Genomic DNA, 22,355 nt, shown 5'->3' on the forward strand with positions numbered 1-22,355 from the left:
GCTTTTCACCTATCAGCTAGAAATTCTGATGAAAAGCAAGGACAAAACGCGGGATGAGGGTACGTTTATAGGGTACTTGGACCGTGCTACAACACACTTTTCACTGCTTTATGCATATACAAAAATTCAGGCGAAGGCTACTCCAAACTCTACACCGGTATGCATAGGCAGTAGTATAGTGGAGCATTCATAGTAAAAAGGGAATAATGGAGTCTGCAACCACTCCGTAGGCACAGTGCAATCTATCCACGTATTTTTACATACGGATGGGATGTACTCCGTATAAAATATTTCGTTGTTGGTGGGCAAGCCGCAAATGCCTGTATCTTTTTGCAACACAGAATACTCCGTACTCACTGCTGCATTTCGAAGCAGCCTAATCGAAAGCGATGGCCTCTAGAATTAAGCATCAAGGGCATAGTGGGAGTACTCCGTAGCTTTCCTTTTTATAGAATTATGTACGGAGTATACTCCCTATAAACCACATTGACTTTGATGATCGCATTGGCGAAAAATTACATTCATCAAATAAGCATCAATGGTCTAGTGGTATGACGCTTGCCTTCCAAGCAAGCTGCCCGCGTTCGATTCGCGGTTGATGCATCTCACAAAATAACTTTTTGAGTCTCCACGGAACTACGGAGTACCCTTTTTTTTTTTTTTTTTTTTTTTGTTGGTAAGAAACTCTGCGATTTCACGTCATTATGTGGAGAAGACCCGTTGATTGTCACGGATTCCTCCTACAACGTCCGAGCACCAGCGTACCGGGATCAGCAGGGTTAGGCCTTGCAGAGGTCAATTTACCGGATACATATCCAGCGATCTGGACTAGAATGGCGCCTTTCTCGCGACACGGATTGAAATCAAGAGCAGAAAGGGAAGATAAAGGGGGGGGAGGGGGGGGAAATTGACACCGGAAAGGCGTTTCTCACTAACGGAGTTCGAGACAGCGTGATTTGTCCTCCGTTTCCATCCTCCCATACGCTCTTTTTTAAAGTTGGTTCCTGGCGAACGAGAATGTGGACCATAGGTCAAAGACTCGAGGCGTCCCTGATCTTGCCTGCATTGGTGCATTGGTTTAGTCATTGGCAAACAAAGGCTGGTATGAATTTTGGGGTCCCGAGCTCAGAGCCAGAGTGCATGTGCCGCCGTAACCGAAGCGCGAGCAATGCGCGCTGAATATCAACCCGTGTGCCCGGATGATTGGCCAGCAAGCTATCGGATGTGAAGAACTTCTTGGGATCATGGCTGTAACAGCAAGCGAGCTCGAGGTTAAGGGTTATCTTCGCCCTTTTTTTTGTTGAAGTGATAAAGAAGGTCGGCAGCTCTACAACAACAGCATTGGTGGTTTAGTGGTAAAATCCGTCGTTGCCATCGACGGGCCCCGGGTTCGATTCCCGGCCGATGCAAAACAATGGTTTCTTTTTTGGAGTTTCTTTTTGCAAGTCACTCGTCTATACGGAGCTAGTTTCTTTTTTGTGCGTTCAACTGGGAGGCGTTGCTCCTCAGGAAGTGTATGGTACACTCAGAATTCCACAATTCCACCCACAAATGAGCTTGCTCATTAGTTACACGTACCAGGTCAGAGCTCTCCGTAGAATATCAGCGGCTTTTTGGAGGAAGCATAGCAGATACTGGGAGGACGAAAGGGAAGCAAAAGGGTAAAGATGTCCATATCCTATTCCATCTGTGTTTCCTAGGTTTATTCTACACCATTCTACGGTGTATGGGGCACGCGTTACTTCATTCTCAAGTATTCTGGCCGTGCAACAGATGTCGGGTGCGGCCCAGACGTTTCCATCAGTTCAGTGGACGTTAAGATCCAATCAATCGACGTGCGTGCCCTGATTCCAAGGCTTGGGCGATTTCTGATACATTGCTCCGTACTGCTTATTCCGTTCTCTTTTGATTTCAGACAATCCGTAGTAGAACCCTGCATACCCCGAGTCTAGAAGCCAAAACAGCTTATCAAAAAGAACGGTTCAGATGACGAAAGATTGTGCAAGGTGAAAATTGAATTTCCCCCGCGCTTGGGAGCAAGGCGTCCTTTGATCCATTTGGTTCGGACTGCCTGGGGAATTAAGCCCATCCAAATTCCTTGCTTCGAAACAAACAACCTTGAAGCTCGAAGCAATATCGCCGCCATCCCCGGCTCTAGCACGGTATTGAGTGGGTACCAGCCGATCCCATGAGAAGATCTTGCTCAACGCAAAGACGTGAGCGAATTTCGTAGTTCACTGGCGTAGGTATATTGTTTAATCAATGACGCCTGACGCTTGGGAATGCCCCTTCGATGCTGGAATGCTCTTGGGATCGCCATTGCACGAGCACGGCACGTCGCCGTGCCCGTCCCGGTTGAAAACCTGCCTGGCGCAAACGCCCATCACGTGATAGACTCACGTGATTTTTTAAGGTTTTTTCTGGTGCGGTGACGGATTTCGACGCGAGAGGCGGCAGCAACAGCGTGACATCCGGGACTCTGGGACAATGCGAGTCTCAGAAGGCCCTTGCTGCACGGTTCCAAGGCGAATTCACTCCACTCGAACCACTCCCATTATTATCAGGAAAAAGTGATCTTTTTGGCACGGCCATGTTGGTTTCCGCTGTTCGTTCAACCTTGGGGAGTTGAGATAAAGCAGGCAAGCCGTCAGGAAGTTGGTTCCGGAGGCGTGGACCCATGCAGCAGATTGGCCTAAGGGAAATCAAGCTTGCGGGAGGAGGATTGTGGTCCATCTCTCGGGGCACGTGTGGGATTGTGCCAATCGGATTTGCCCTCGATTTCTGCGCTCGCAGGGAAAACTGACTTTTTCCCGGCCCCCTTGCTCTCTCAGCCAAATCACATCTGCTGCCCACCGCGCTTTGCACCCTGGCTCAACAAGCTAATTTGGCCCTCGAAGTGGGAATGCTGCACATCATCAGGCCATCCCGTTCAATAATATGCCATAGATGCCAGCACATGGCGGAAGGAGCAGTTGTGAGCGGAGCCCAAATACCAGCAGTCCGGAAATGGTCGCCCAAGCTGCTGTGTGCTCTGGGCTCCCTGCGTGGCACGTCCAACCAGCAGCTGTAGCACAATCGCTATCTCTTCTCCAGAGATCTCGCATGGCATAGCACGGGGAAATGGACTTTTGGCTGATGTGCCCAGAATCACGTTCTCCAGAATCGACCACGAGAGGATGAACCCGGAAACCTTCAAACCCTCCAGGTTTATCTGGGGCATATTACCTGGGGTTTGGGAATTTGAGCGCCAGGGCCTTTGTCAAGATAAATGTTCTTGCTGCTTGGGCTATTTATAACAGTCAAATGAGTGTTGGGTTTCCTGACTCCACAGTTGCGATGGCCTGTCCGGGTGGACCGCTGTTGCAGGACTGTCTCTCGATCAAATCTCTTGAGAAAGCACCTTTTGGCGAGGCGCCAATCTCAGGAGATCGACTCGAGAACTCTGCGAGTAGTTATACTAACTGTTGAAGCGAACATGACGCCGTTCATTGTGCGCTTAGGCGCAGCACCGTTCGGCATTGCGTCCGATTCAATCCGGTGTATTTCGTTTCAAGAGCATGCTTTTCAAGTGTAACATTTCTTTTTTTTCATTTCTTTTTTCATTTTAATTTATTTTTTAAAAGCCGCCATCCTGCCTATTCTTTTTCCCCCTTGGCATTCTCAGGCGAATCACGGAACCCAAGGCTTTCCTCGCAGTGCTGCTAAGCATGGGAAGGTAATAATGTGTCTTTCTTGGACGTCCCACAAAATTGGTCCGTAAAACCCGCGATTTGCACGGGCCTTGAGCGTCGAAGATCATTGGCACAACTTTTCAATGCATGCAATCATGAGATTTGCTCTCCATAAACCCCGCGATCCTTCGATAAGTACACCGCAAGACCTCGATTTCGATCAAGTCATCGTTGTCTTCGATTCATCTCCGTTCTATAGTGTCGTTTTGGAAAATTGTATCAGACGCTCAGCATGAAAACGGACCACTTGTCGCAGCCCTTCCCATCCGTTGACTTCTGCGGCAATGGCTTTCCACATCCTGGGCACCGTCAAGGACAACTGGTACATGTTTAGTCCAGTTGAACGTCGCAATATCGCCATCTATATTCTCGGAATTATGCTCTATAAGTTTGGCCTCGAAGCTTTTAACGGATCAGTTGTTGCCCTCGCCACCAATCGATATGACTACGACGCTTTCAAAACCCACTCTCATCCCAAAACCTTCGAACGCGTTGGACTTCTCACCGGCCTCAACCAGGCATTCCAATGCATCGGCTCCATCCTTATCGCGCCTCTTGTCAGGAGGGCATCCTCAAGGGTGGTCTTGGCCGTAGCAATTTTCGTCTTCGGCCTTTTCACTGCCCTCCTCCTCGTCCTAGATGCCAGCACCGGCGGGACGTTTGTCCCTGTCGAGTTTCGGAAGCATCACCCCAGCATGGACTTCCATTACTATGGCCACTATGACACGGATGGCATGATTCCCATCTATTGTGTCACTGGAGTTGTATATGGTATGGTCGAGCTCATTCGCCGAGTTATCCCCAGAGATATTGTTGGTGGAAATGTACAGAAGCTCCGACGCATGGACTCGCTTGTCCACGTTTTCTATGAAATATCGGGCACCGCTGGAGCGTTTTGTACGGCCCTCGCTTTGATCCCGCAACTTGGAAATAACTACTCCTTCATCATCACCCCCGTATGCTTCTGCCTCGCGGGATGTGTGTGGCTGTGTATTACCGACACGACCTTCCAACAGCCTGCAAGGGAAAAGCTGCTTTCGGATCAACCAACATACATCAAGGCAGTCTTTGGCTCGTTCTATCTCTTCGGAGAATCCCTCTGGACCGGAGCGAAACTTATCCTCTGTAACCGAAGATTCGTCTGGCTCATACCAGGTTACTCTATTGCCTTTTACGGCCACAGATATCTCGAAAACTCAATTGCACCAGCCGTCGCTAGAAGATACCTCGGTCACTCCGCTTGGTCTCAGGTCATTGTCGGCGGGTCAAACTTGGGCGAATTGCTCGGAGCTGCATTCGTGTTCTTATTTACCAACCTCATCACCACACCCATCCCTTGGATACGCGTTGACGCTATTATGCTCCTTATCCTTTGGTACCTGCCATTCTGGCATCCACCTGCCAACGATGTTCGATACGCATGGATAGTCAGCGCCACCTTCCTACCCATATCATTTGGCTGGGCTGCCGGCGACGTCTCACTTGCGGCCTACATCCAGGCGACGCTCGCACGCGTTGAATCGAAAACGAAAAACGTCTCTGCCCTCGGCGCGGTCATGGCATGTCTTTATACGACGTATATCGTTATTTACGCAATTAGCTCCCCAATATTGGGCCAATACATCGACGATGTCTATATTCGAACCGGTGGTAGCAAAGGGGATGGGAATATCCATAGCGCGATACTCAATGTTGCTGCCATACAATATTCAGTCATGGCACTTGTCATCTTTGTCTCAACATTTGTTCCACAGGGTTCCTTTGCATTGAACCCCAAGCTCCTATTCGACCAGAATCTTGACTCCGACGTGGAGGTCTGCGAAATCGGATCGGTCGAGATGAAGAAGAGCATGGACCGGAGAAATACCACTGGAGGGCACAGCGATGCACGCGATTCGTGGTAAATCACACATTTCATTTCCTTTTATCACACTAAGCCTCTCGAGCTGTGATGAACGCGGCTTTCGAGAATTATACTGAAACCAGTCTACGCGGTACACCTACATATCTCTACTTCTCGATTTCTTTACGCCGAAACTCCTCCTGATTCCTTCCTTTCATGACTTCCTACTCTCCGCCCTCTAGTATCTTTTATTTATCGCCTAATACCCCATGATTTTACCTCACACCTATGTTCACGTACTCTGTTAGCATTTGCCCGAAATGGCATATGGCGCAGGTTTGAATTGTTTTTTTTTTTATGTATGGAAACCTCTTTTTAGCCGGTCTTTCATTTTGGACCATTATGTATTTATTGGAGGAGCTTTGCCCATTGGTAAGACTCATTTTTTGAGATGTATGTATATATTTACACAGCGCGAAGCACATCTTTCATACGACTCACTGAGTTCTACCAAGAGAAATCTACTCGGGAAGGGAGGGTCTGTTACAGCAGGAACTAATAATGATTATTTAATAACCATTGTAATTTGATCTCGCGACTCAAAACGCTTGATAAAAATAAGAGAATCACTCGCAAACACGATTTGGTATAACAGCTTAAAGTGACTTCCCCATGAACTTGCGCTTCGCAAAACTTAGCCACCACTGCAGATGTAGCCAGAAAGGGTTAGCCGACAGAACGATGCGCAAGGATAAATCGACGAAGATAGGATTGAAAGAGAAACAGGCAATTTTCTCATACCTTGGATGGTCCCACGCCGCCGGGGTATAATCTCGAATGAAGTCTGATAGCAAGCTCTTGTCGGACTTGGGATATATATCTGAAAAAAACATAGGCAAGAATAAATTAGAACAATCAGAGTTAAAAGGAAAATCACGGCATATATAGAAGGATCATACTGTCTCAACGTCTCTGCTTCTTGTCTGTCTCTAGGTGGTTCAAATGCCTGGTTAAGTGGAAACGAGGCATCTCCGGGGATCGCAAAGTGATCAAGGGATGCATTAATCAGGACCTGTCCATATATACTCTTCCTGTTAGTTGATTATTCGCTTTGAAGACAAATCAAAAAGGAGGAAAGAACAACAAAAATAAAAGTAAGTTTTCTAAGGGATCGAAACCTTTTCTGCTTCCCTAGCGGGCATTCCCGGCTTGACTCTTCCCAAACACTCGCTGATGAACAGGATGCCATAGATCAGCATGCGGTCGGCAGGGCCTTTGATTTCAAAGTTGCGAAAGAAGGTGTTCGCACGGTAGAGGGAGAGGATTTCATCGATGCAGTCGTAAGATTCGCTGTCGGGATCAATGTCCGCGTCGGAAGAACCGGCGGGGAGGGTAGGGAGTGTGTATGCAGGTCCGCGGGTGCGGGTACGGAGGGGGAGAATGGGGAAGTTTCCTAAGAGTGGCAGTGAGTGATTGATGGTCTGATTAAGGCTGGAGAGCTTCGCTATGGAGCTCGTAGACATGCCCGAAATATGAAAGACCTATGGGAGAGGCGGGTTATGTGCGGCGTACCTATTGTTTGTTCATTGGGTTCTTGGAGGAAGATGGAGTGGTATGCCTGGAGGCGGGGGGGAGTCAGCATTCGGCGGCCTGAGAAGGAATTGACATCAGGACAGACCGGCATATTGGGTAGGCGTTGTTTATATGGTTCTTCGGTCTATTCTGTAAGTTCTTTTCGATCCGGGTTGCTGCGGAGGGGGGTCGAGCTGCTTGTGCATTCATCGACGTAAGATGCGCTCCTCCCGATGTCATTCTGCCCGCCGCCCAAACAGCCACTCCGAAATGATTTTCCGCCGCCGAGCCTCTTTACGCGGTCGAACGCAGAGAAACGCGTCGTGGGAGTCGACTACAGAAGCAACAGCAACGGCTATATCCCCCGTTTGGTTTGACCAGGTCTGGAGAATATATTTCCTAGCTGATTGTGGCCACGATCCAGGTTACTATTTCGCACATTAAACTCTCAAAATGTCGGACATCGAAGATGAGATGGATATCGATGTCCAGCCAGCAAAACACTCAATATCCTCCAGCTTGGAAGATGTAAAGGGCAAAAGAATTCAGGCGGATTTGCCCGTGGAAGCTGAAGATAACCTCCCATGGTGTGCTCTGTTTATTTTTTTCATCTCAACTTTCTTGATTTGCATGGAATTATCGACTAATTGGTTGTTCCAAATAGGGTCGAGAAATACCGCCCAAGCACCTTGGACGACGTTTCCGGCCATCAAGATATAATTGCGACTATAAATCGATTCATCGAGTCAAATGTAAGCAGCCGGAGTTCAAAACCAAGTGAGATATGGCATCCAGACTCTCAGCTAAAAGAATGGCAATTAGCGACTACCTCATCTTTTACTCTACGGCCCACCAGGAACAGGCAAGACCTCCACGATATTAGCCCTCGCCCGGCAGATATACGGCGTTAAAAATGTGCGACAGATGGTTTTGGAGCTCAATGCTAGTGACGACAGAGGCATTGATGTTGTGCGAGAGCAGATCAAGACATTTGCCAGTATGTTGCAGCGGGCCCCTTTCTTAGCAGGAAGGTTAGCAACCAGCTAAAGTGCAGGATACTAGGCACGAAACAAATATTCTCGATGACGCCCGGCGGCCAGGCGGGCTCCAAGCTCGGGGCGTTCAAGTTGATTATCCTGGATGAGGCCGACGCGATGACCGCAGCTGCGCAAATGGCCCTTCGGCGAATTATGGAAAAATATACCGCCAATACTCGATTCTGCATTATTGCGAACTACACACATAAGCTCACTCCTGCGCTGTTGTCGAGATGTACTAGATTTAGATTTAGTCCGTTGAAGGAGCAGGACATCCGGGTATTAGTGGACCAAGTCATTGAGAAGGAGCAAGTGCGGATACAACCAGACGCAATCGACAGCCTAGTGAGACTGAGTAAGGGCGATATGCGACGAGCGTTGAATGTGCTCCAGGCGTGCCACGCAAGCAGTATGGTTCCCTCTTCAATATTCACTTAAGTTAGACGCACCTTTTAACCCCCAAATTTCAGGTATGCCCCTACCCCTCCGTGACGTCCCCAAAGACCAGCAACCCGCCCGTGAGCCGGAAACAATCACCGATGACACTATCTATACTTGTATTGCGGCCCCCCGCCCGTTGGATATCAAGACGATCATGGAAACCCTTCTCAGCACTTCGGATGTGACATCCTGCTTGAACACAATCCAAACGCTTAAAATCAGTAAAGGACTGGCATTGGCAGATATACTTACGGCATTGGCGAATGAACTGCAACATATAGAGGTGCCGGCGCAAACAAGAGTTGCATGGCTGGAGGGCCTAGCGGATATTGAATGGAGGCTATCGGGAGGCGGAGCGGAAGCGATACAGACCGGTGGATTGGTGGGAGTTATTCGGGGAGGATGTGAGTTGATAAGCGGCCGTGGAGTGCAGATGGAGAGCTGATGGGACCCCTTTGTTTTCCCAACTTTCCCCTGTGCAATGTGGATTGGTTTGTTTTCCAATGAAAAATTTTTTGGAGTAGGCCAGGGTCTGGTGTTTGTAGGGCGCTGGGGATATTTCAATCGATCATTTCCAAAGCATTTTTTGTTAATAGAGCGCTCCGCCACAGGAACCTTCTCAGGAGGTCTGGATGCACACTGGTAGCTAACAAATCGGAACCTATATTAAGGCTATTGCAGCTCCAGGGTTACGCTTGTTATCGACGAAGTATTTACTTTGCCATTTCCAGCGTCGGTTAAATATTTCTCTGAAGCTCCAATCAAGCCAATTCACCTTTGTTACGATGAGGCGGGAGGACCTTGATTGCTTACCACCTATCTACTCCGTGCCAATTCCGCTTTATGGCTGGCTAGGTGTGTCACTCCTTGGTGGGCCATCGCCCGGGTGTTGATGTATCATGTCAGTGCCCACGATGCCCTTCATTGCGTGGAGGCGGATCGAGAACCGCACCAGACAACAGAGAGAGTCTGATTTGAGTCAGCAAAATATATCATATCCTGATTCCGGTCCAGGATGGCCATCAGATGCGCTCGGCTCTCCACCCTGGGTCGCTGGATCTAAACCCGTCTAGACAACTGGTTCCGGGCGAGAACCAGGGATACCGGTTGGCATTTCCAGAAAAGCCGGTGTGGGCTTTGCGTAATGGCGCTTCTAGCTAGGCTTCCGCTTCGCCCCGTCGGAGAAAGCCCACCATCGACCGATCAGTATTAATGACTTAACTTGCTCCAAGAGATCGACCAGGGCGCATCGCCGGATCCGGGCTGAAAGGCGTGAACTCAATGCGCCGACTGTGGGCTCCGGTGCCAGCATGGGCTGCACTCAGGTTTCGCTACCCCGCACTCGAAAATAAATACTGAGACCTGCTCGTACCCTGATGGCTATCATCATATACTCATTTCTCTTCTTCAAGCCATTCCTCCGAATCAGCCAGCCATGCGTTCTCGATCGCAGTCGTCAGGCGTTCTCTTGACCCTAGCTGCCATCTTGGCTTCTCTCCTCGCCACGGGAGCTTCGGCAGAGACCGTTCTAGGCGCATACATCTTTTCTCGCCATGGAGATCGGACGTCAAAGTCGACTCTGCCAACGGTCCTGACAGACCTCGGCTACAGTCAGGTCTACGTGACCGGCCAGTACTACCGCGAGAGATACCTTTCGGACTCATCGGGATCCCGAATCAAAGGTATCAACCCGGATATTATCACCCCGGGCCAACTGGCTGCGTTTGCTCCCGCGGATGAAGTCCTCCAGAATTCTGCGACTGCCTTCTTCCAAGGTCTCTATCCACCGGTTGGAAATGTTGCAAAGTCAACTCTTCGCAATGGCACAGATATCGAAGCCCCTATGAACGGCTACCAGCTAATGGCCATTGAGCAAACCTTTGCTGGCGGAAACAGCGAGAAGCTCGCCTGGCTTCAGGGCGCCAGCAAGTGCCACAATGCCAAAGTTAGCAGTAATAACTACTTCATTTCTGAGCCCTATAGGGAGCTGTTGGGCTCAACCACCGATTTCTACAAGTCTCTCGCGCCAATGGTCAAAAACACCTTCTCTCAAGACCAGGTCACTTACAAGAATGCATATATCATCTTCGACCTTCTTAATGTTGCATCTATCCACAACTCCAGCGATAATTTCCCTTCTTCCGAACTTCTGACCGATTCCACCTACTCTCGCTTGCTTGAACTCGCCAATATTCATGAATTCAGTCTGGCGTATAACGAATCAGAGCCCATTCGTGCAGTCAGCGGTTCAGTCCTAGCGGGCGAGATCCTTACTGCATTCAAAGATCTCATCTATTCAAAAGGCGAAGCCACCAAGCTCAACGTTCAGTTTGGTGCCTATGCTACCTTCCTCTCCTTCTTTGGTCTCACCGAGCTGTCAAAGGCCTACAATGACTTCAACGGGATTCCCGACTACGCATCCGCCATGGCATTTGAGCTCGTGACAGACTCGTCTAGCTCGTCTTTCCCCGACCCCTCGGACATCAGTGTGCGATTCCTCTTCAACAACGGGTCAATTCCCTACGGCAGTAAGCCGTCTGAATTCGCCCTGTTTAACCAGCCCAAGACTGTTCTGCCCTGGTCAGAATTCTCAGGACTTATGGAGAAAATCAGCCTATCATCTAAGGAGGAATGGTGCAAGGCTTGCGGCAGCACCAGTGGTGAATGTGCTCCGAATCGCCTGGGAGCCGAACCTCTAATCACCCAGGACAGAGGTCTGTCCACGACCCAGGCCGGTGTTGTTGGCGCAATGATCACGATGGGTGCTATCCTTGCTGCCCAGGCCCTCTTTATGCTGATCGGAGGCTTTAGATTTGTGCGAAAATCCAAAGTTGTTCAAGTCAATGAGGTGGCAGAGAAGAATGTGGTATGATAAAGGCTTAAGTAAATAACCAATGCAGCAAGAGAGAGATAAAGAAATTCTCAACTTCGGCATATTATGACAGCGAATGTAAATTCCCCTTAAAGATAAACATAATAGAAGATCACCATTGCCTGTAGTTATGCTGTTCATATTTTGACAACTTTCTCCCCATCAAACCCCTTTGATTGCGCAAAATAGTAACCTCGTTGATTACACACGACCCTCTTCGCCGTTTTCTGATCTAAGAAATCACAGTTGAAATGTGTGTGTCCAAACGCCCAGAGCTTGACGCAGGTGTCGCCCCAGCATACTTCCTTCGACAGGTCGCTCATGAAGCCGGATGAAATGTGGCTATTCGTATGCGTCGGGTCTATCACTTTCTCATCTGTGGTGGGACAATAATGCGTGAATATGACGACTTTCCGCTCCGGATCGTGGCGTGAGATAGATTCGACTTCTTTATTCAGCCATGCTAGATCTTCCAGGTGTGCGGCCTGATGCGCCTCGACCGACCAGCCGCTGATATAATAGAAGTCATTCATTCCGAAACTCACATCCTCCTCCTGTTCGGGCGTGATGTGCGAAAAGAGTGTGCACCCGAGAACAGTGACGGTGGGAGAGATATCGTAGCGCGCTCGGTCGAGGAAGATAAGTTTGCCTTGCACTTCCTTATTGTTTAAGGCTCGCTCCATCTCATTTTGAAAGCGCTCTAGTTTTGCCTTTGTTTCCATCCAGCTGGAGTAAAACGGTTCGTGGTTTCCAAGGAGCAGGAAGACAAGCTGAAAGTTTTGCAATTGGCCACGGATAAATGTGAAGAATCCATCGTCCCTAACATTTCCCGTGTCTCCGAGCAGCGCCAAATAGGGTGCTTTGGGGTTCACGGTGAATATGTCATATGCGGCTGGCGTCTCCAAATGGAGATCAGAGAGAATTTGAACTTCCATATCAGCGATGGATAGTGCGGTCTCGTTTAACAATACAAGGGTAACAAGAGCAGAAAATATAGCGAGCAGTGGCAACGAGCGACGTGTGGAATTCGCTAGTTGAAATTTCTCTGCTTTATATAGAGTAAACGACGCTCCGCGGAGTTCAACGGCACCTGCTAGGAGTGACAATACACCTTCTGGCAGGTTTCTTGGTAGTTACCTCTGGCTGGTTAGAGGCACAATTTCGGACAGAAGCACTATATTTCTTATAGAGGTGCCCAGTGTCCCTCAATTGGCCCGGGAGGAAAGCGTGCAGGTAGCGAATAGCTCAAGCAGCTGAGATGGGCGTCCCCATTAGTTATAAAAGGGCTTCAAGTGCTCTTCAGCGAGACAGGCCATGACACATGATCAATCTCGCTCAGTTTACACAAGCCGGATCGCTTGAGCTCCGTGAGATCCGGCGTCTGCGTCGTTCTGGCGGTGGAGGGTGGTCAGTGGGCGGGAAACGGAGCAGAGAAGCTCCGGGGTGAAGCTTGGCGGAAGTGGTCCAAGCTCCGCTGGGTTCTTCCTTGGCGATCCTGCAGCGCTCAACTCCGCGGTGGACTTACCTGCATCAGCCAGGCTTTTGAAGCTGGCGTTGGGAAGAATCTCCGGCATAGCCCAACAGGAAGAGAACGGAGCGAAAGACGAGCTCACCTGAACAGCATTTTCCTCCCCGCTGGCTCTGGAACTCGAAACGCGACGCCCTCCCAAGCTTGATTCCTAACCTTCCTTACGTCTGCCTTCATCGCCCGCATTTGAGCAACTGTCCTACGAAATGTCATCCCACTACAACACTGAGCCACCTCCAACGGCCTCTGCCACTCTCCAGACAACCGTCGGGCCCATCCACATCTCCCTTTTTGCCAAACAGACTCCGCTCGCCTGCAAAAATTTCCTCCAACACTGTCTAGATGGATACTACACAAACACCACCTTCCACCGTGTGGTGCCCAATTTCGTCGTTCAAGCCGGCGATCCCACGGGCACAGGTTCCGGCGGCTCATCGATCTACGAAGATGCGGAATTCGAGCGCGACCCTCGCGATCCAAGCCAGAAGATTGTGTTCGGTGATGAAATTCATAGTCGCTTGAAGTTTAACAGGCGTGGCCTTGTCGGGATGGCTAAGGGTGAAGATGGGAGGTACGGGAGTCAATTTTTTATCACACTAGCACCGGCAGAAAGGGAGTTGACGGGCACATGCACCCTGTTTGGGAGGCTGGAGGGCGAGAGTATATATAACATCGTGAAGATCGCGGAGGCGGAGTTGGTGGAGGGCACAGAGAGACCTGTTTATTCAGTGAAAATTACAGGATGCGAAGTTGATGACCTTGGTCCGTTTGATGGGCAACTGCGAAAGAGAGAGAAAATTGCTATTGCGGAGAAAGAACCCGAGGTCAGAAAGGAGAGCTCCAAGAAAAAGAAGAAGCAAGTGAAGACGCTGTTGAGTTTTGGCGCTGGTGAAGAAGAGGATGAGGAATCTTTGCCTATTTCCAAGCCCAAGAAACCAAAATTCAACGCAAGTCTTGTCATGGATATGTTACCTGCAGACGAAAAGAGACGAGGATCCTTGCCAGAACGAAGTTCACAATCAGCAACTCAAACATCAGAGTCGGTTGAACAACATTCAAATTCGAGACCATCCCGCAAGCGATTCCGATCCCCTCTGCGATCCCATTCTCCACAAACCAGCCGCAGACTATCACGAGACCCCAACACGCAACTTCCTCTCCCAGACCCAGAAAGCCCTCGTTCTGCGCCCCCTTCGCCAGACCAGTCTCCCCAGCGTTCAAGAGCATCCAAACTAAATGCAGAAATCGAGTCTCTCAAAGCATCAATGCGACGAACCACCGGACCGGCCTCCAGCGAGCCCACAAGGATAAAATCAGCCCTGGAGTCACTCATCCCCAAAAATTCCATACGGGGACGCAAGCGTCCCGCTCCCGGCTCCGCCAACGGAGCAGACACAAACGGCAGATCAGAGGAAGCAGATACCTTAAAACTCCTCAATGCCTTTAAAGCAAAACTCGAAAAGGCCGACGAAGAGGCGACCAAAAAGAAGCCACAAATATCCAAATCAAGCACCACCACCACCACCGACGAACCGACCAGACAACCCCAGACATCCAGGAGGGAGCTAGGAGATGCAGAAGACGAAGAAGCTCAAATCTGCGATCTCCATTTCATTGCAAACTGCCAATCCTGTCGCGCCTGGGACCTTCGAGATTCTGGAACGGGACTCGGTGCAGATCATGAGGACGACAATGCGATGGACTGGATGACGCATGAGCTCAAGTTTGCGAAGGACAGGCTGGGCAAGGACCAGACGTGGAAAGAGTCAAACCGTGACGTGGATGATCTGGTGGTCATTGATCCAAGGCAGAAAGAGAAGGAGATTAGGGGTGGGAGGAAGCAGGAGTCTGGGCGGGATAGGGAACGGGCTAGAGAGCTGGAGAGGGAGAGGAAGATGGAGTGGGCTCGAAAGCAGGGACATTCGCGGTGATGTACGTCGGTATTCATTTTCATTTCTGGCTTTCTGTCTCGTATACGGAGTATAGCGCGGGCATATATGATTGTCGCATGTGCTGTACAGTACTTGCTACACACATATGTAGCTTTTTTGAAAAGTGATTCCCATGGGACGGAGATACGTTCAGTGTCATCAAAAATCATTTACGAAAAAAAAACAAAACATCAAAATACTGGCATTCAATTTCCGGCGAACGCGTACATACAAAAACAGCAAACGCCCAATAGATAGCTGGAAAATACCTGCTGAACTGATTCCAAACGGGAAAAATCTTTCCGTTATGTTTAAGAGAGTGAGCCCTGTCCGGCACAGAAAAATCATAAACTGGAGAAATAGGCCCACTGGGAAATTGCAAGACAGAAGGATCAAAACGATATTAAAAAGCCAATATTTATTCGATAAAGCCATAGCAGAGGATGAAAGAGAGTCCAATCAATCAGCGAAGTCGCGAGTGCCTGGGAAAAGAGGTATTAGCCACCCACTCATTTGTGTGGTAAGCAAAACCGATAGCATCAGCAAACATAGCCAAAAGATCGGCGTTTATTTTTTTTTTTTTCGAAATAGTGGAACAGAAATAGCAGGTAAATTCCAGTGCGAAAGCTCCGACAGCTGTAAAGTTCAGACAATATGTACATATTGCATTGCAATACGCCAAAAGATCGTTGGTGGTCCACGAGGGTGCAAAAAGAGACGATAATCGTGGTTAGCGCCGGTTGAGAGAGAGCAACGGCTGTCGACACAAAGCTTGCTTTCCAATATCTGTTCGACCGAAAACGTCAGGGATGGGGACAGTTAATGTTCGTATGAGACGAAAAAAGAATGCTGGAAGTCGCAAAATTCGAAGTTGAGGCAGGATTCTGACGATCAATCCTCAAAAAATGCGAGCAACGCATAAAAACAATAGCATGTGTATTAAAACGGGGCCGGAAGTAGCACCAAAGCATTGAGAAATCCTAAAGGCAAGACAACGGCGAGACGACTTAAACACCATTATCCCAGGCAGCTCCACTGATACAAAAGGCAAAATCCAGACAGGTTATGCAAATAAAAGATGTTACACACAGCATTCTTCCCCGAAGCCTGAAGAAAACTTGGGTCAGAAGAAAGAAAAACCACGACAAGGGCAAAGAAAAACATAGACAGGAAAACGGGCGATGCTTTCGGATATTTTCTCGGTATTTTCGTGCGAAAAACAAGACCTCATGTTTCCTGCGCCTGACGCTCTCAAGTAGCAAATGGGGTTCATATATTAAAAATTTCTTTTCACGCTTTATAGCTCTCATCTGGGAAATACGTGCTTAGAGAAACCATCGTTCAAACAAGAGTCGTGCTTCTGGGCTGCCCCAAAGTCGAGTAGCATCTAGTTAAATCATTCTCCATTGAAACTTTTTTTATGTAAAGCCGAGTCTTTTTTTTTAGGTAAGGTCATTGCGTCATCCATCATCGAATCGTAAAGGCACCACTCAATCTCATGGATGGTGTCTCAAAAAAAAGCACTATAATGTAGCATGGGGTACATTTTTCACTCGACGTCTTGTTCCATAATTGCGTGTTGATTTGTGGGGTCATTTATTCAACGACGATTTCGGGTCGCCCCTGTTGTAATTCGTCGCTGCTACGAGATTGATGCCCATTTGGTCTGCGAAATCCAGATCCTCTTTCTGGGACAGGACCACGAGGTTGTCGAAGTGGAAGACGTTCTTGAGTCTGGGTGTCGAAAGCACCAAGTCCGATGGAACGATTACTGCCAATAGGAGCGGTTGTGGAAGGTTGGGAGGCCTCCTGCTGCTCCCAAGAGAACATTGAGCGAAGCCGCCTTGGACTAGAGGAAGTTCCGCCACCAACGGTGGTACCAAGAGTAAGGCCACTAAGACTATTGACAAGGAGGCTGTCATCAGTACGCTGCAAGCCGATGGAAGAACCTGGGGTCGGAGTCAAAGTAGGCGTGTTGGAATTTCCACTCGCGATATTGTCATAAGCCTGCAAACGGGTACCCTGGGCATGCAATGCAGTGGGGTAGCTTGCCGTAGATGGCGCTGGTGAAGGTGTATAGGAACGGAGATCCGCGAAGGATTTCGCCGCCCGAAGATTCTGTGCGCTTCCAAAGGTCCCAGGAGAGTCAAGCACGCCAAGATATCCAGAATTATGGCTCCGGAGGGTTCCAAAGGGGTTCGGCGCATCGCCTCTTGCTTCACTGAAATCGATTGTGGCTGCACGGTTGAGGCCTCGACGGGCTGAATCTGCAGGGTGGATCGTGGTTGGCAGGGTAGGAATTGGTGGGCTCACATTTGAACCGGGGGCCACACGAAAAACATGCACTTGGCGCTGGTCTCCAGTTCCACGAGATGCATGACCCAAACCCATGTTGTGGGCCAAAGTATGCACAGTACGGCGCTGGAGCGGGGTCAAAGTGGACGGGAAAATAAGCGACTCCCTGTTCTGATCCTGTTTAAACAGGAGCATCTGCGAATAGAATTGTAGTGTTTGGGCGTCGTTCATATCCAGGTCTAACCCAATAGTTAGTGACTCTTGAACGAAGTTTGGTGTAAGTAGGGCAGGCTAAAAAGTTGAAACGCCCAAAGCCACTCAGGATATACGGCTATTAACTCACCCAATGCATTTTGTCGCTGAGAAACTGGCGACGGCGAAGTAGTTTGCAAGTGAGAAGCCAAGGAAGACATAGAATTTTGATTCTGGAGCTGCGAAGCAGCGATCGGCCGATGCTGTTCCTCAAGTTGGCCTCTGCGTTCACGCTTTTCGCGCTCAATTCTCTCACGCTCCTGCGCGGGAAGCATTTTCTTGTATTCCACTCTCAATTTTCTTCCATTCAAATCAAAATGGTTCAGAACTTCAATAACCGTCGCGGTCTCCTCAGCAGAGGTGAAGTTTGCAAAGGCCAAACCTCTGAATACGCCGTTATCGAAGTGGTAATTGAAGGCATAAGGTAACGGCAAGTTCATTTCAGTCATAAGTTGGATGAGTTGCTCCTTTTTGACTGCAAAGGGAATATTCTTGATAACAATGGCAGTCGGAATAAGCTCATCCTCTCCGTCGTTGTTGTGGTTATGACCATGATTGACATTCTCGGTACGTAACGGATTCGGCTGAATGGGGCCAGATGCCAGCGGGAATGCACTTGGAAGGGGAGCGGGCTGCTGGTCGAGCCAGGTCTGCATTTCTGGGGTCAGAAAGGCTCTGCGGGATGAGATTTGTCGATTTTGCGCAACGGTACTTACCGCCGGAAGGCCAGTTCTACCACGCACATTTGATCGCCCTCTTGCGGAGGCAGAAAGCGGGTTACTCCCAATGCTTCCCAAAGTATGCGCACCACTTAATCCATTCGCATTCCAGGTCTGAGAGCCTGTAATGTCGTACGGGAAATTATTAGCTTGCAGGCCTTGGTTCATCCTATCTAACGTAGCGGATTCGTAACGCGACAGCGGGTCATCGAACATTGCGGCAGGCATGGAGCCGAATGCATCGAACTGTCTCGAAGGCTGGCGATGGAGCTGTTGATGCTGGTGGACATGGCGATGAGACCCAGGAGACCGAGAGACAGTATTATGATACATGTCTTGGTTCTGGGAGTGGTAATTGCTCATATCGACAGTGTAGCCAAGGAGATCAAGAAGAACCAGTCACAATGAGTATAAAAAGGGATAAGACCAAAACAGCACCACCCAGACACGTGATGGACAGGTGTTAAAGGATTGTGTGCGTCACTTTTGTTTTTAATGTTTCTCCAGATGTGTAAACACAACAATCGCGCAGAGGATTTATCAAGTGTGAAAAATGCCGAGCAACACACATATATGTGACCAGAGTCACGTGTGGAATGTTCGCTCCGTGTTCGAGACCAGGACGCCCAGGGTCCTTTTTCTTCGGGGGAGGGGGGAAAGGCAAGGGATATAATTAAAGCTTTCCGAATGCTGAAGACTAGAACGTCGTAGGAGTCGTACTCATCAGTCGTAGGAAAACGTCAAATCGTCAACATAGGAACGCAGGTAACGCGGGAGAAGACGACGATTACGGCATGGGTAGGATCTGAAAAAAATTCACGACTGGACTGTTGCTCCCGAATACACAGGCCCAGGACCAGCGAGAGGACGTAAAGGTGCGAGCTGGGAATGGGATTAGGGTCTGTTTGTTTCGGAGGCGAAGAGAAACCGTTCAGGGTGGGCGGAGGCAGAACGGAAGCTTGTTCGTGGGTTTGCGATGAGCAAGACAGAGACTACGCTCGCGAGAACAGCGAATCGTGATTGAGACAACAGCTCAACGGGCTCACAGAGATGAGTATCAAATATATAGCGAGACGTATGCAGGGAAGGGAGGCGGGTTGAAGCAGTGGTGAGCAGGGTGTCGAGGTAAATATGGAGCGACGAGCCAGTGGGGAAAAGGGAAGACCAAGAAGGCCGTCAACGAGTGACGGCTTGCAGGAAAAAAGACAAACGGATGGCGAGGAAGCAAGACACGGATGGAATGGGAACGGCGGAGGTTGAGGGTGTGCGGGAGGTGGGAGAGGAAAGGGGAGAGAAACGGCGAGAGGAGAGGGAAAAAAAATTTGGGAGGGAGGTTGAGGCCAGGGTGAGTAAGGAAGTTGACTAGGGAAAAGTTAAGGGCGAGAATTTGGAGAAGACGTGAATTTTAGGGTAGAAAACCTCCCTGCTGGTCCGTCCCGGACCCTCCTCCTCCTGTCAGCATCATCGATCTACATACAATAAATAATAAAATGGTCTTGATTTACGGAGCCCTGGACCGCTGACTGCTTCACCCAGGGAGCAGACGCCTCTAACCTGTGGAAAGGAGTTGAAGCTGTCCCAAAGGCGCGCTGATGGTGCAGAGTTGCCTCCGCTTACGACGGGTTTAGCTCATCTCTGCCCTCTGCCTAAAGCCAAAAGAAACAAATTTCCCACAAAGCATACTGCCAGCGAATAGAGTCCGGTGCTCTCCTGGCCACCCCTTTGTCGACGGAGTAGTTGGTCAGTTGCTCTGTTTGCCTCTGCAGAGGAGATTTGCGCCTCTCTTGGATCGTCTTGTCACTTACCCGGGCAAGACACTCGCACACACACACCCCCCATGTACACTCACACACGCAAGACTCAACCCGCACGGATGCGCGGCTGGGCATAGGTTTCCTTGGTCTGCCCAGAAGTCACTCTGGCCGGCAGCAGCAGGCAAACGACTCAAGAAAAGAGGGCCAATTCAGACAAGCTTGCCGTTCCTTCATCCTGATACAAACAGTTCTGTCCTCCTCGATTGGACGTGGATTTCGACCTGTTGCCCCCCTGAAAATGCTGCATCTTCCGTCCTCGCCGTCGTAAAAAAGAAATTATTGATTTCTCAAGACCTGATTAAAATGACTTAGGGGCTTGTGTGGACACCCAGCACAGATTCCGAAAAAGTTACCCGTCATATCAACCTCAAGTCACGTCTGAAAACGGGCAACCCAAAATTACTTTCCAACCCTTTTTTTTTTTTTTTTTTAACTCCTCTTACCCCCTATTAAATATTCTGATCCGGATTACGAGGGCCAATCCTTGTGCACATCCATCCTCAAACGCCGTATTCCAGAACGTTTGCTTTCATATTTGAATATTTCCAGCTGGAAAATAATTCTTCGTAGACACACGGGGCCCAGCAGCTGGGTCACTTTCCCATGTCTCCATCAGCGCCCATCCGGCAGGATTTCCTCGTCTCTCCTTCGCACCCATACCTGCTGGGCCTCCTGCTGGCTCTGCCCCTCTGACTGTTTCGCGTCACTCCGGAATGACAGAGTTGGAAATAACCTGGGTAGGGTACCTTAGCTCATCCGTCCTCCCGCAAGTGTAAATCCCTTCGCACAGATCTTGTAACAGTCCGAACAATTTACTCTCATTGGCAGGAGTTCCGAGACAGGCTTGCTCCCCACTCCCACACGCCTGCGCCGAACTCAAAAGAGTCTTCGGCTAAAGAGGCCAACTCAAACCACGACAGCAAGGCCGTCCAATCCGTCAGGTGATGGGCGGTCCCGAATCGCTGGTCCAGATCTTCTTAGTAGTTAGCGAACACACCCAGCTCTTATCAGCGGAAGAGCATCGATGTTGGGGGGGTCTTCTCTAACTCGCTGGTGGTCAACTGGATTGTCACTCGACAGAGACGCATAAATCCTGGGTTTTTTCTTCTTCTTCTTCTTCTTCCTTTTTCTTTTTCTTTTCTTTTCCTTTTTTTTTTTTTTTTTTTTTTTTTTTTTGGGGGGAATTGGTTTCGCCCGGCTAAGAAACCGGACAAATCATCCGCCGCGCGCTTTGCCTCTAATTTAGGCCGTGGGGAACCCTGATGGATCCAAATTGACATCCACAGCTCGTCGAGCCCGCGGCTTGGGCTAGTGGCCGTGGCCTTGGCGGTGGATAGCTCTTGTCCAAGCAGAGATGACGACTCCTGTCCATCCTTTTCACTTCCGGGAAGCCGAAGCTCTCAGTTCGTTACTCGAAAGGTGAATAAAATAAATAAACATCGACTTGTCATATCGAAATGTTCCGACTACAAGCGACGAAGGTAGCATGGAGCTGATTCTCAAGATCCTCATGCCGCTGCTCCCAAATGCGCCTCACCGCCTGCAACACTATGCGTCAAGTGAACTGGGACCATCTCGTCCCACATCTAGCATCCTGAGATGTCCCCCATGTGGAGGAATCTACGGGACATTCTACGCTTTTCAATGTGTCATATGACTCGGTGCGGATGTCGAGGGCGATGATGGCGTAGGTGGCCTACAGGGGCGTCGGGGCCTTGAAGCTAAAGCCATCGAGCTGACAGCTATGATCGACGGGTCCTGCAACATTATCCTCGTGTCAAGGAACGGATGTATTTAGTTTGAAGCCTTTGGTTCGGTCAGCTGTTTTGTCCGTCATGTGTTTCCTTTTCTTTTCTTTTCTTTTTTTTTTTTTTTTTTTTTTTTTTTTTGGCAGGCCAAAGCAACAATTCCGATCCGCAACAAGCGCTCCGCTTTGAATGGGGACACCAGAATAACTACGGAGTATGGGGTTCTGACTTCTCATCCAACCTGACTTGACGCCTCTGTAATATACTTTGATGGCCTTGCTTAAGCATGTTTTCTTTCGCAGTGGAGGAGTACATGGATACATATGCATGATGCGGAATTGCTTGTACCAAGTTTTCGCGATTGCGCAGATCAACAAGGCCTCTCTTCCAATCAAAATCTGGTCGCATAACGATATAAATATGTATGTGCATACGCTTCGCGACGGAGTACAAGTAAGATGCGCTCACATGGTCGTTCCTCTTTCAAAAATGAAAGGAACAGAAGCGTACGAGGAGGTTGCCTATGGATATGCTGTCGGCCAGCTGGGAAGTCCGTCAACCATAAATGTTGC

General features: G+C 49.3%; 8 protein-coding genes and 2 non-coding genes across 10 annotated transcripts; 6 read left to right on the forward strand and 4 right to left on the reverse strand.

The window, feature by feature from the left end:
* Positions 1-532: 532 nt before the first annotated feature.
* On the forward strand, positions 533-603 carry CIMG_15054. The gene has a single exon. It is a non-coding gene; the product is annotated as a tRNA-Gly (tRNA).
* A 735-nt stretch (positions 604-1,338) lies between these two features.
* On the forward strand, positions 1,339-1,409 carry CIMG_15055. Its single transcript has one exon. It is a non-coding gene; the product is annotated as a tRNA-Gly (tRNA).
* A 1,520-nt stretch (positions 1,410-2,929) lies between these two features.
* On the reverse strand, positions 2,930-3,220 carry CIMG_06390 (uncharacterized protein; the record flags this gene model as incomplete). Its single annotated transcript, XM_001242493.2, has 1 exon — positions 2,930-3,220. The coding sequence occupies one exon, from the start codon at positions 3,218-3,220 to the stop codon at positions 2,930-2,932; it is 291 nt and encodes a 96-aa protein (XP_001242494.2).
* A 795-nt stretch (positions 3,221-4,015) lies between these two features.
* CIMG_06391 (uncharacterized protein) lies at positions 4,016-5,635 on the forward strand (the record flags this gene model as incomplete). The annotated part of the gene is made up of 1 exon (XM_001242494.1): positions 4,016-5,635. One exon carries the CDS (start codon positions 4,016-4,018, stop codon positions 5,633-5,635), a length of 1,620 nt encoding a protein of 539 aa, XP_001242495.1.
* Positions 5,636-6,118: 483 nt separating this feature from the next.
* On the reverse strand, positions 6,119-7,327 carry CIMG_06392 (ARP2/3 complex subunit Arc18). Its single transcript, XM_001242495.2, has 6 exons — positions 7,253-7,327; positions 7,147-7,192; positions 6,753-7,027; positions 6,534-6,646; positions 6,376-6,454; positions 6,119-6,278 (listed from the first exon to the last, which is right to left on the reverse strand). Exons 1-6 carry the CDS (start codon positions 7,256-7,258, stop codon positions 6,231-6,233), a joined length of 567 nt encoding a protein of 188 aa, XP_001242496.1. The 5' UTR covers positions 7,259-7,327; the 3' UTR covers positions 6,119-6,230.
* A 190-nt stretch (positions 7,328-7,517) lies between these two features.
* On the forward strand, positions 7,518-9,148 carry CIMG_06393 (activator 1 subunit 3). The gene is made up of 5 exons (XM_001242496.2): positions 7,518-7,733; positions 7,811-7,898; positions 7,969-8,143; positions 8,209-8,592; positions 8,654-9,148. Exons 1-5 carry the CDS (start codon positions 7,600-7,602, stop codon positions 9,067-9,069), a joined length of 1,197 nt encoding a protein of 398 aa, XP_001242497.1. The 5' UTR covers positions 7,518-7,599; the 3' UTR covers positions 9,070-9,148.
* Positions 9,149-10,032: 884 nt separating this feature from the next.
* CIMG_06394 (acid phosphatase) lies at positions 10,033-11,623 on the forward strand. Its single transcript, XM_001242497.2, has one exon. It carries the CDS (start codon positions 10,060-10,062, stop codon positions 11,494-11,496), a length of 1,437 nt encoding a protein of 478 aa, XP_001242498.1. The 5' UTR covers positions 10,033-10,059; the 3' UTR covers positions 11,497-11,623.
* Positions 11,540-12,724, reverse strand: CIMG_06395 (Ser/Thr protein phosphatase). The gene has a single exon (XM_001242498.2). The coding sequence runs from the start codon at positions 12,429-12,431 to the stop codon at positions 11,634-11,636; it is 798 nt and encodes a 265-aa protein (XP_001242499.1). The 5' UTR covers positions 12,432-12,724; the 3' UTR covers positions 11,540-11,633.
* A 330-nt stretch (positions 12,725-13,054) lies between these two features.
* On the forward strand, positions 13,055-15,130 carry CIMG_06396 (peptidyl-prolyl isomerase cwc27). Its single transcript, XM_001242499.2, has one exon. It carries the CDS (start codon positions 13,231-13,233, stop codon positions 14,953-14,955), a length of 1,725 nt encoding a protein of 574 aa, XP_001242500.1. The 5' UTR covers positions 13,055-13,230; the 3' UTR covers positions 14,956-15,130.
* Positions 15,131-15,137: 7 nt separating this feature from the next.
* On the reverse strand, positions 15,138-19,513 carry CIMG_06397 (R3H domain-containing protein). The gene is made up of 3 exons (XM_001242500.2): positions 18,219-19,513; positions 17,594-18,152; positions 15,138-17,489 (listed from the first exon to the last, which is right to left on the reverse strand). The coding sequence occupies exons 1-3, from the start codon at positions 18,582-18,584 to the stop codon at positions 16,552-16,554; spliced, it is 1,863 nt and encodes a 620-aa protein (XP_001242501.1). The 5' UTR covers positions 18,585-19,513; the 3' UTR covers positions 15,138-16,551.
* Positions 19,514-22,355: the final 2,842 nt, after the last annotated feature.

This window comes from Coccidioides immitis (assembly GCF_000149335.2).
Source record: "Coccidioides immitis RS genomic scaffold supercont3.2, whole genome shotgun sequence".
NCBI lineage: Eukaryota > Fungi > Ascomycota > Eurotiomycetes > Onygenales > Onygenaceae > Coccidioides > Coccidioides immitis.